Genomic DNA, 13,457 nt, shown 5'->3' on the forward strand with positions numbered 1-13,457 from the left:
GTTTGTTTCTATGTCTTATTAACAGCTATGGTCATTTAAGGACATGCCAGGTTTTGGTCGTGAAGGAAAGTCGGAGTTTCGGGAGAAAAACATGGCGACTGCCCCACGTTGGCCTCGAATCTGCAGCCCAGTGGTGGAGGGCTAGGGGTAGCAGACTGTCAGACGCCTGAACTACTTGGCCACGGCGCCTCCTTAAAAATCATCAGTAAAAGATTTTCCAAATACCAACATTTAGTATTCCTTATCGCTATCAAACTATACGTCATGTTTGAAAAAAAGTTCACGTTCATACTCACTTTGCATGGTTTGTGCAGACATAAAGTCTGATGTAGAACTAATATACCAAACCTTGCATAACGTTTCGAGGAAAACGCTATATGATTAATTGACTGCCATTCAAGTTTGCGTCAAAATAACACTGAACACATGATGTGTTACATTTTCGCCTGTGAATATCAGGAATGATCGATTTATTTAAAAATTGTATTTCAGTTGCGATGAAGATGAATGAAACGTTATATCTCCACGTCAGGCAACAAAGACAACAGATACCACAGGGAAATGTAATTCGAGATGAAGGGACGCATGTCTGTTCAAGTAAAAGCATGCACATGTGGATTTTCTTCTTCAGCTTGTCGTTTTGTTGGGTTTGCTGTTACATTAGAACTAATTGCGGTCCCAAACTTTGCATTTCAAAAAAGTATAATGCCAACACATCAAAAGGAACGGAAAAATTGAAAGTGCAACAACTTTTGTTAAAATATACGCAAAATACCGACATAAAGTTGTGAAAATCTTCAGAAGATTATCGTTATAAATGACAATTTCTTATGATCAATTGATAACATAAAGAATGATACTGTAAACCTTAATATATTTGTCATATTAAACTTTAGTTCCCGTACCCATGAAACCAAGTAAGCCATGTGTACTGACTTGTACTGCTAACCTAGTCTATAACTTCACTCCGTGATTCACTCGTCAGTTGATGGGCGGACTGGTAGAGTGGCTAACACTCCGGCCTTTCACGGTTGATGGGAGGACGGGTAGATTGGTTAACACTCCGGTCCTCCACGGTTGATGGGCGGACTGGTAGAGTGGTTAACACTCCGGCCTTCAACGGTTGATGGGCGGACTGGTCGAGGGGTTAACACTCCGGCCTTCCACGGTTGATGGGCGGACTGGTAGATTTGTTAACACTCCGGCCTTCCACGGTTGATGGGCGGACTGGTAGATTTGTTAACACTCCGGCCTTCCACGGTTGATGGGCGGACTGGTAGAGTGGTTAACACTCCGGCCTTCCACGGGTGATGGGCGGACTGGTCGAGTGGTTAACACTCCGGCCTTCCACGGTTGATGGGAGGACTGGTAGAGTGGTTAACACTCCGGCCTTCAAAAGTTGATGGGCGGACTGGTCGAGTGGTTAACACTCCAGCCATCCACGGTTGATGGGCGGACTGGTCGAGTGGTTAACACTCCGGCTTTCCACGGTTGATGGGCGGACTGGTAGAGTGGTTAACACTCCGGCTTTCCACGACTGATGGGCGGACTGGTCGAGTGGTTAACACTCCGGCCTTCCAAGGTTGATGGGCGGACTGGTCGATTGGTAAACACTCCGGCCTTCCACGGTTGATTGGAGGACTGGTCGATTTGTTAACACTCCGGCTTTCCTCGGTTGATGGGCGGACTGGTAGAGTTGTTAACACTCCGGCCTTCAAAAGTCGATGGGCGGACTGGTCGAGTGGTTCACACTCCGGCTTTCCACGGTTGATGGGCGGACTGGTCGAGTGGTTAATACTCCGGCCTTCCACGGTTGATGAGCGGACTGGTCGATTGGTTAACACTCCGGCCTTCCACGGTTGATTGGAGGACTGGTAGAGTGGTTAACACTCCGGCTCTCCATGGTTGATGGGCGGACTGGTAGAGTGGTTAACACTCCGGCCTTACACGGTTGATGGGCGGACTGGTAGAGTAGTTAACACTCCCGCCTTCCACGGTTGATGGGCGGACTGGTCGAGTGGTTAACACTCCGGCCTTCAACGGTTGATGGGCGGACTGGTCGAGTGGTTAATACTCCCGCCTTCCACGGTTGATGAGCGGACTGGTCGATTGGTTAACACTCCGGCCTTCCATGGTTGATGGGCGGACTGGTCGATTGGTTAACACACCGGCCTTCCACGGTTGATTGGCGGACTGGTCGATTGGTTTACACTCCAGCCTTACACGCAGGCGGCCGGGTTCGATCCCTGAAGTCGTCGTACGATGGATATTCAGAGAAAGTGTTTCTCACCTGCCCATACAAGTCCAACAACCCAGGTGGAGTATGTATTGGTCTGGGGTGGATGTTGCGGTATCTGTGCTGTAGCATTCAAGTGAGGTGGCACTATAAATGATGCCGCTGGGAGCACGGTCCCACTACTAACAAAACACATCACATATCCAGCACGCACGCATGCATACACACATAGGGCGCTCCTGTGAATTCCTCAAAATTGTATTGATTAATGTATATGCAAATTGTATTTATTGTATATCTATAGGCTGTAAAGCGTTTTCGAGAGGCGTATGATAGCTAGATAGGGCACTATATCAAATCTTCACATTTCTGTCATTACTATCAGCAATATCCCCTTTTATCACGCGACCAAGGCGTCACCCAGTTTATCGTTGGGTTTTTCTTTCGGCAACGGTGAAGACTTGACAATAGCCTGAAAAAATACTTTCACATTTTCATATTTATTTTTAGAAAACCTGATAAAGAGGGTCTTGATCTCGTTTGTTTTTCACGTCAAATACATTAAGCCCATCCAAACTATTTCTTATGTGGTCAGCAGATCCTACATAAAAAAAAAGAATTTAAACATCTCGTGAAATGGAAACTCAGAAAACTATCGTTCAATTTTTGCTGAGGATACTTCAGTCAATGCATTAATTGTTCAAGTTAAACCTGATGAATCTATTAAAATATTCAAAACTATATAACATATTCATCAGCTATTGATTGATCAACAGAAAACACCATGATCAGAGAGCTAATGCACCAAAGTAGCCTACAGGTGGACGATGCCAGTGCTTCTTCTCCCAGGTGTAACGGCAGATACTACCTAAGAAAAACCAGTCACATCGACATATATGGTAGTACACTTGGATTGGTACACGTGCACGTACTTTTGTGTTCTTTGAGTACATAATATACAATACTTGTTGGTCTGTACTCATCAGGTTGTCTGCTATAAGGCTCTCCACTGTACGCCTGTAGTCGGCTATGAAGGTTAACAGGTAATCCGGCTGACCAAGGAACATTCCACCAGCTAACCACACCATATTGTCTCCTATTATATCCAGAGGTAATAAGCCTTTTTCAAATTTTTTATTCTGCATAAAGGCTATATGATCTTTCTTCAAATCTGGAGGTATTTCTAATGTAAATGTTTTTGTTTCTTTATCACGAAAATACCCAATGTCAATCCAAGCTAAATGTTTGGTTTTGTACTGTTTTTGACGGATCACCATTTCCAGTGCTTCATACTTCACATGCATGGCACACGAGTACTTCTCATTGATAGTGTTTGGTGAGTAGTATGGATACCCTAGCTGTGCATATATCTGTTTGATCTGTGGGGCTAACTTGAAAGACCATAAGCTGTCTTGTTGTATGTTAATTATACGCGTCATATGACTAGGAAACTGTTTTCTAAGTATTTGAAACAATGTCGCAACATCAGAGGAATCAGTAAAAAGAATCACAGAGTTGTTGAATTTGGAGAATGCAGTCATCCAATCTATATACGTGTGTTTTCCATAACTCAAGTCGGTTAGAATTATTCCTTTTTGAAATGTACCCAGATCGAAATAAGCTGTGACAAAGGTTATTCCATCCTCTAGCTGTGCCATATTGTCGATGTGTTCTCTAGGAACAGGCGAGGGAGGTACATACATCTGCAAGTAATATAAACAATGTCATCATATAAAGCATAGGAACGTTGCAAGTAAGTCTTCCTTAAAATTCTTTGGCAGGATTGAAAATATCCTATTTGTGTTCAATACAATCTTTGCCTTTATAATCGTTTAATACTAATGGAAGTATTACAAGGTAATATGCATGCTTTGATGTGCGTAACACGTTTCATTTTCCGATCGGACATCAAACGTGGCCAACACGACATCTGATTACCTGAAACATCAGACTGCAACTTTTTGACTCAATTTTGTTAATGTAACGTAAGAGTGAAAGTTGTCATAAGTATTTAAAAAAAATACAAATTAAAAGTTTGCGACAAAATGGCCGCCATACTGGCGTCTGTTTGGTCGGAATCCAAATATCATATGATAATAATAATAATGATAATAATAATTCGAGGTTCTTACATACCGCTTTATCACAACCTAGTTCGTAGGTCGTCTCAATGCGGTTCACAAATTATTATTCGTGGTTATAGGGCCTTTGTAGCCAGCCAATATCTTTCTCAACTCCCTGGGGAGCATACAGCCGACGCTGCCATTTCGGCGCTCACAGCTAGCATTCTACAATTCTAGCACTGCTCAACCACGTAGTCATTTACAGCTGAGTAGACTGGAACACGCGGAGTAAAGTATCTTGCTCAAAGATACAACACAGTGCCGTGCCATGACTCGAATTATATTTATATATAATATCGTATAATGTATTTATATATATATTGTCTTATAATAGATTTTTATTATATTCGTAGGATGTATTAAAATATATTATGACCGAAATCCAAATAGCGTATGATGTTTTTTATATAGCTTATGACACTGCGACCAATAACAATACTTCCGTTTAGATGCCCCCTGATGTCTGACTATGCTTTTCGAAATCAAGATGTTAATCAGTGTTTCTTTAAGTTGGTACTTAGGTATTTAACGCAAATTAGAACGCTTACCCGATTTCTGTAAAGTCATAGAACAAGACGGATGCCTCAAATACTAATTTATTGATAAGTCGAAATTCAGATTATGCCCGATGTTGCCCAATGGAGGGAACGTTCGCATTGGGAGCTCTTTCTTGTGTATCCTTTGCGACTATGGGGACAGTTAAGCGAACGAATGTAATAGTCCCTGTTACAGTTAAGTGTTGTTTTTTTTAACTTCTAAGTGATAATGATACTGCTGGAATAGAGAAAACATTTGTGTCACAAATTAGATTAAAGATGGAAGCTTTGCACAGGGTCTTCCTTAGAAAGTATTTTCAATTATATAGATGTAATATTGGTGCTCTCATAAATGGATTATCAGAAATGGTATTTCTCAAAAATACAATTCAATCTTAATACAAAATATTTTCAAGCTAAAGGTAGACTGAACAAAATGGCGAATACAAAGATTCTAAAAGTCCAAAATTGAACATTGATTTGCCATGTTAACACTTAAGTAAGTTTTACATATGTACACTACTTACAGGTATCTTTAAAATAGACTATATAAATTATCCCTTTATTTTATCTTCAACGAAGCTACTTTAGGCCTGGTAAATCACAAAAAGATCTTGACTTGATGAATATCAAAGTACGTGATTTCCTTTCGTGAAATCATCTTTGATATGCTATTAAGTGGACGATAGCTTCTATACGTTTCTGTACGTTCCCCTTCCATTCTCTTCTTTCATGTTAAGAACATAACTAGACCGTGACCATGTGTATTTTACGCAAGCATCCCTTAATTGTTGAACAAGTCCCCTACCTTTGACCTCGTGTTTTGAACGGTTTTAAATAAGCAGAGTATTACTAGCGATTTACTGACTATATGTGGTGCCTCTAAGTGTTACTAATATATTGCTTTGTGAGGTCTTTGCTCAAATAAGATATATGGTCTTTGACCTCATGACATTGACCTTGTTACTGTATCCATCCTTGCATCGATCCTGTCTATCTCATACTGATATATAAAACAATAAGTGTGTTAAGATCGCGTCATGTCACATAATGAACATTGATCGCAACGGAATCTTTAAGTTGACCTTGTACCTTTAGATGATGACAAACAAACGAAGTGTAGCATACTAATTGCCACAACATACCAAAGATTGAAGTCTTTACAACACAAGCTTTTAGAAATATTCTATAACAGTTTGGAAAGTGATCGACGTCCGTCTTGAAAATCAAAATTATTTTCTTTTGAATATTGAGTATAACGTCCTACAAGCAAGTTACCTGGTGCTAGAACAGTGGTGATTTAGAATAGAAGTACATAAATATCCCATCATAAAAAACTGATTTTGTGTTAGGAGGGTACCTAACGTTAAACATCAACAAGAGACTATCTCTCAAGTATAGCAGCAGTACTTTATACATTATTTATTCGGTACAATATATAATTACCTCTGATGTGTCCCAGTCGTCATTAATGTACCCTGGAAAATGATCTACAATAGAATAATCAATGAATGAAAGTGAATTTATTATTATAACCATTAATTATCACATTATTAACAAGCATATACAGAGATATACTTATCATTATTAACGATCATTTAGTAACTCATCTTAACTCCCAGTTGTGACCTTGAGTATGGACCTTTATGTTTCAGGCACTTGGTCAAGTGATGATATATGTTGGAAACTAACGCAATGTTCAGCCGGTCCAAGATACGTACACCCATCACGCAAAGCATTAGCACACACCTTTTAACATTTGGGAAAGACGTTTTAGAGATTGACGTTTACCTTGACTTTTTTCAAAAAATATTGGTCCGGCCATTTAAGAGTACTTTACTAGAAAAATATCATCCATGTCACTTTATAGAAACATAGATGTCCTAGCTTGTTCTAACCAGGTTTGGTTGTACAACATAATTCAGAAAGAACTTTATGCATATTATTAACAAGACGACACAGCTAGCAGCAATATACTCACAGAAAAGCATAAAGAGGAGGAAATAATATCCTATACAAAGGGACAGCTGAACAAGGTCAGCTGAGCGCTTTTGTAGGTTGTCCTTGACAACGGCGACGTTCACTGGATTCCACCATTTCCTCTTTATTTTCTTAAAAATAATTGTAAGAATATGAATAAATTATATATTTCGATTATAATTATGAAACTAATTATTATAAATACGTTTATGAATAAGTATGACAATAAGAATATAAACAAGTTGAATAATGGGATAAATTCTGATAAAAAGTGTAAATACTTCTTAACTAAAATAGAGGTGTAAGTCAATCAGGCCTGTATCTTTTACATAAATTCATTTATTCCTTTTTCGAAGAATTTTAAAAGAATTTGATTCCCTTATTACCTCACTTCAGATCGTTAATGACGACTCAAAAAATAAAATTAAAACTCGAATTATTCGAAGGTTCTTAGCCAATCAGAGGTCAGTGTAGACATTTTGTATTTTAAATCAGCCGAAAGTAATAACGACACCTGTTCAGCACATTCGAATTATCAAAATCAAGTCAGCTTTGTTAAAGTTGATTAGATGAAAATGCAGAATCTGAATTGGTTTAAAAAGTAACACTTAATCATGTAAATTCAAATAAAATAGAAATCATTCATGAATGATGATGTTCAAAAATTCATCACACAATTAAGACACGGAAGCGGATTGAATATGTATAACGTTTAACACTCATTATGTTTAATTAAGACACTGAAGCGGATTGAATATGTATAACGTTTAACACTCATTATGTTTAATTAAGACACTGAAGCGGATTGAATATGTATAATTGAAAACTCATTATGTTTAATTTAGACACGGAAGCGGAATGAGTATGTATAACGTTTAAAACTCATTATGTTTTTATGTTTAATAATGTAGTCCGTATGTGGGTCACAGTAATCAGTGTGTATTTGACGTGATAGTCAATTATGTATGAATATCTAGTTAGTTTGCATGATTGTCAGTATGTATGACGCTGTTGTCAGTATGTATGACACTGTTGATAGTATTAGGACACTGTTGTTAGTAGGTATGACACTGTTGTCAGTATGTATGACACTGTTGTTAGTATGTATGACCCTGTTGTTAGTATTATGACACTGTTGTTAGTATGTATGACGCCGTTGTCAGTATGTATGACGCTGTTGTCAGTATTTATGACACTGTTGTCAGTATGTATGACACTGTTGTTAGTATGTATGACCCTGTTGTTAGTATTATGACACTGTTGTTAGTATGTATGACACCATTGTCAGTATGTATGACGCTGTTGTCAGTATGTATGACACTGTTGTTAGTAGGTATGAGACTGTTGTTAGTATGTATGACACTGTTGTGAGTATTATGACACTGTTGTTAGTATTATGACAATGTTGTTAGTATGTATGACACCGTTGTCAGTATGTATGCCGCTTTTGTCATTATGTATGACGCTGTTGTCAGTATGTATGACACTGTTGTTAGTAGGAATGACACTGTTGTCAGTATGTATGACACTGTTGTTAGTAGGTATGAGACTGTTGTTAGTATGTATGACACTGTTGTGAGTATTATGACACTGTTGTTAGTATTATGACACTGTTGTTAGTATGTATGACACCGTTGTCAGTATGTATGACGCTGTTGTCAGTATGTATGACACTGTTGTCAGTATGTATGACACTGTAGTTAGTATGTATGGCACTGTTGTCAATATGTATGACACTGTTGTCAGTATGTACGACGCTATTGTCAGTATGTATGACACTGTTGTCATTATTTATGACACTGTTGTCAGTATGGATGACACTGTTGTCAGTATGTATGACAATGTTGTCAGTATGTATGACACTGTTGTTAGTATATATGACACTGTTGTCAGTATGTATGACAATGTTGTCAGTATGTATGACACTGTTGTCATTATTTATGACACTGTTGTCAGTATGGATGACACTGTTGTCAGTATGTATGACAATGTTGTCAGTATCTATGACACTGTTGTTAGTAGGTATGACACTGTTGTTAGAATTATGACACTGTTGTTAGTATTATGACAATGTTGTTAGTATGTATGACACCGTTGTCAGTATGTATGACACTGTTGTCATTATTTATGACACTGTTGTCAGTATGGATGACACTGTTGTCAGTATGTATGACACTGTAGTTAGTATGTATGGGACTGTTGTCAGTATCTATGACACTGTTGTTAGTAGGTATGACACTGTTGTTAGTATTGTGACACCGTTGTTAGTATTATGACAGGGTTGTTAGGATGTATGACACTGTTGTTAGTAGGTATGACACTGTTGTCAGTATGTATGACGCTGGTGTCAGTATGTATGACGCTGTTGTCAGAATGTATGACGCTGTTGTCAGTATGTATGACCCTGTTGTTAGTAGGTATGAGACTGTTTTTAGTATGTATGACACTGTTGTTAGTAGGAATGAGACTGTTGTTAGTTTGTATGACACTGTTGTTAGTATTATGACACCGTTGTTAGTATTATAACACTGTTGTTAGTATGTATGACACTGTTTTCAGTATGTATGACACTGTAGTTAGTATGTATGGGACTGTTGTCAGTATCTATGACACTGTTGTTAGTATGTATGACACCGTTGTCAGTATGTATGACACTGTTGTTAGTAGGAATGAGACTGTTGTTAGTTTGTATGACACTGTTGTCAGTATGTATGACGCTGGTGTCAGTATGTATGACGCTGTTGTCAGAATGTATGACGCTGTTGTTAGTATGTATGACACGGTTATCAGTATGTATGACACTGTTGTTAGTAGGTATGAGACTGTTGTTAGAAGGTATGAGACTGTTGTTAGTAGGTATGACACTGTTGTTAGTATTAGGACACCGTTGTTAGTGTTATGACACTGTTGTTAGTATGTATGACACCGTTGTCAGTATGTATGACGTTGTTGTCAGTATGTATGACGCTGTTGTTAGTAGGTATGACACTGTTGTTAGTATTATGGCACTGTTGTTAGTATGTATGACACCGTTGTCAGTATGTATGACACTGTTGTCCGTATCTATGACACTGTTGTTAGTTTGTATGAAACTGTTGTCAGAATGTATGACACTGTTGTTAGTATGTATGACACCGTTGTCAGTATGTATGACGTTGTTGTCAGTATGTATGACGCTGTTGTTAGTATGTATGACGCTGTTGGTAGTATGTATGACACTGTTGTCAGAATGTATGACGCTGTTGTTAGTATGTATGACACCGTTGTCAGTATATATGACGCTGTTGTCAGTATGTATGACCCTGTTGTTAGTAGGTATGAGACTGTTTTTAGTATGTATGACACTGTTGTTAGTAGGTATGACACTGTTGTTATTATTATGACACCGTTGTTAGTATTATGATACTGTTGTTAGTATGTATGACACTGTTTTCAGTATGTATGACACTGTAGTTAGTATGTATGGCACTGTTGTCAATATGTATGACACTGTTGTCAGTATGTATGATGCTGTTGTCAATATGTATGACGCTGTTGTTAGTATGTATGACCCTGTTGTCCGTATGTATGACACTGTTGTTAGTAGGTATGACACTGTTGTTAGTATTATGACAATGTTGTTAGTATGTATGACACCGTTGTCAGTATGTATGACGTTGTTGTCAGTATGTATGACGCTGTTGTTAGTAGGTATGACACTGTTGTTATTATTATGACACCGTTGTTAGTATTATGATACTGTTGTTAGTATGTATGACACTGTTTTCAGTATGTATGACACTGTAGTTAGTATGTATGGGACTGTTGTCAGTATCTATGACACTGTTGGCAGTATCTATGACACTGTTGTCAGTATGTATGACAATGTTGTCAGTATGTATGACACTGTTGTTAGAATGTATGACACAGTTGTTAGGATGTATGACACTGTTGTTAGTAGGTATGAGACTGTTGTTAGAAGGTATGAGACTGTTGTTAGTAGGTATGAGACTGTTGTTAGAAGGTATGAGACTGTTGTTAGTAGGTATGAGACTGTTGTTAGTAGGTATGAGCCTGTTGTTAGTATGTATGACACTGTTGTAAGTATTTATGACACTGTTGTCAGTATCTATGGCACTGTTGTCAGTATCTATGACACTGTTGTTAGTATGTATGACGCGATATAACGCAATAATAAGACTATATGGTATGATGTAAGGCTGTATGTTACAATACTCTATATGAACTATGCATGACACGCTAGCAATGCTATTTATAACGCGGCTAAATTTATCCTCGATACCAAATGGTTTACGCTCATTTTTGAACCTCTAGAATATGTCACAGCAAAATTAAAGGCGCGCGGCAGATGTCGTCATTAGATATTTACCATCAATAAAGGCCCTTTGACCAGCATCACAATGCCCCAGCAGCCTATGGAGCTTACCAATTATTTTATGTCTTTTTAGGCCTCAAAAGGAGGATACCAAAACATATTGGTAATGTGTGGTAGTCGTTCCTACACGAAACTCTACTGCCAAAACAACCGCAGAGAGATTTTTCAAACGCTTCAATTCACAGTAGCAAGGGCCCAAACTGTTTAAGGAAAGTTGATCAAAGAGCTGTGTCAGCTGACAGAAATGAGTAAATCACGTACTACTCCATACCACACCATTGGTAACATGTAGTAATTGTAATGGGGGACCACTACAGAAGTCCTCCAAACTGCCCCCATAGTCGCAAAGATGCATCAGAAGTGGATCGCAATGCCATAAAACACCTAAACTCAATTTCGACCAATCAGAAACTTCAGTGAGGTTGGTATGGCAACGAAACCTATGTGGTTGAATCTGCAGTCCCCTAATACCCCTTTATACCATTTTCCATCAAATCGAACAATATCTAAATTTCGACCAATTAGACGCTTCCGTTTGGTTGAAGTTACAGATTCTAGTGTGTGGTCATAGAGTGTGTATTGGTGTTTAATTTGTGTGCGTTTTGGTGATATAGTGAGTATGGTACATTTGTGTGGGTGGCATTTCGTGAGCCAGTCCTCTTCCCAATCGTACCTCCATGTTTGTTGTGTAAGCGTATATGTTGATGTGTGTATGTATGCCGGAGACATGGTATGTTGGCCGGTGTACTTGCTTTCTTGTGATTGCGCGGATCTGATACCGACTTTATAGTGCTTTTTCACTGAAATACTATGCAGAAGACACCAAGTACAGCGTTCCGTCCAGTCACATTATACTGACAACGGGTGAACCAGTTGTTGTCATTCCCCTAAATGCTGGAAGTTAAGCGGGTAATAACACCTACTGTTTTAAGGACTTTGGTAAGTCCCGGTCTGGTAACTGGAACCCATTGTCTTCTTCACCTTGGCGAACGTTCAACATTAAAGTGAGATGTTGCCAAGCAAGGCGCTAGGAATTAAAAGGTAATTAGAAAAAGAAATATGCACATCCTTAATATTGAAATGGGTACACCAGATTTATTTGGGTCGCTTCTGTGTCCCCAAATAGAGGACACAAAGGCAAATCCCCTAGTGAGTCACCGCAACAAACAGCAAGTAGTTAGAAAAGAACGAAGATATGAAAGATAGGAAACAAAATAATATTTACATGTGCATGGCATGATCACTAGTCTATATAGCCTCTTTGAAAGCTGTGTCGTTGATGGGACTTTAATTACCATGCATCACGAGACACAATTCTTAGCGTATTAATACAACACTGACCGGAACTACAATATCCAATATAAATAAACATGATGGCTGCTGAAATATCGCAGGGCATTGTGAGATTTGACAATTTCATTGTAAATGTATGTGCAAAATGAAAAATTGAATAAAAAAAAAACACTTTTATTACAACGAAAACAAGACCAAGGTCTGCAATATCGTACAAAATGCACACCGGTTGAAATCACCAATGCCNACCCCCCCCACCCCCGATTCACATAAACCTCAAGTTCGGGATGTTTGTACACTATTTCATAAAAGAATTTTTTTTCAAGAAGATGTATATGTATTCTTTCCTTTTTTATGATTGATATATATACGGTCGGTACATACATAGATCTATTCCATATCCTTTATATGTCTCTTGTCCGTATTCATCTTCACTCCCCGTGTAATAATACGTCTCTGATATCCCGGACTTAGATAACTAATCTAATTCCGTGCTGATATTAACAGAGACGTATTCCGTCTTTGCGTATTGCAGAGTTATCTTCTCTTGAGAACAGGTATTGATTGTTACGTCATTGGTTTGTGTGAGAAAATTNTTTTGAGAAAACGACGTAATTTTCTCACACAAACCAATGACGTAACAATCAATACCTGTTCTCAAGAGAAGATAACTCTGCAATACGCAAAGACGGTATAATACGTCTCTGATATTAATCATAAAAAAATAACAAAAGACAAGGATAAGAAAACAAATCTTGAAATGTTAGCTACACATCCCTGCCTATATCAGTGACGGATTCAGAGGTTTTTTGGGGGCTTCAGGAAACCCCCCACCCTGAGAATTTTCTTTAAAAATCAAAATCATGTATTTTCACCATTTTCCTCAATTTTTCCCCACTTGGAACACCCCCCCC

General features: G+C 38.4%; 1 protein-coding gene across 1 annotated transcript in view; it reads right to left on the minus strand.

The window, feature by feature from the left end:
* Positions 1-2,517: 2,517 nt before the first annotated feature.
* Positions 2,518-13,457, minus strand: part of LOC110463286 — a 63,193-nt gene continuing 52,253 nt past the window's right edge. The window contains exons 2-4 of the mRNA XM_021517770.1: positions 6,877-7,006; positions 6,342-6,385; positions 2,518-3,939 (exon numbers count right to left, since the gene is read on the minus strand). Of these exons, the coding sequence (XP_021373445.1) occupies positions 3,025-3,939; positions 6,342-6,385; positions 6,877-7,006 (1,089 nt within the window). The 3' untranslated portion in view covers positions 2,518-3,024. The remainder of the gene's footprint in view (positions 3,940-6,341; positions 6,386-6,876; positions 7,007-13,457) is intronic.

This window comes from Mizuhopecten yessoensis, unplaced genomic scaffold (assembly GCF_002113885.1).
Source record: "Mizuhopecten yessoensis strain PY_sf001 unplaced genomic scaffold, ASM211388v2 scaffold1501, whole genome shotgun sequence".
Taxonomy (NCBI): Eukaryota; Metazoa; Mollusca; class Bivalvia; order Pectinida; family Pectinidae; genus Mizuhopecten; species Mizuhopecten yessoensis.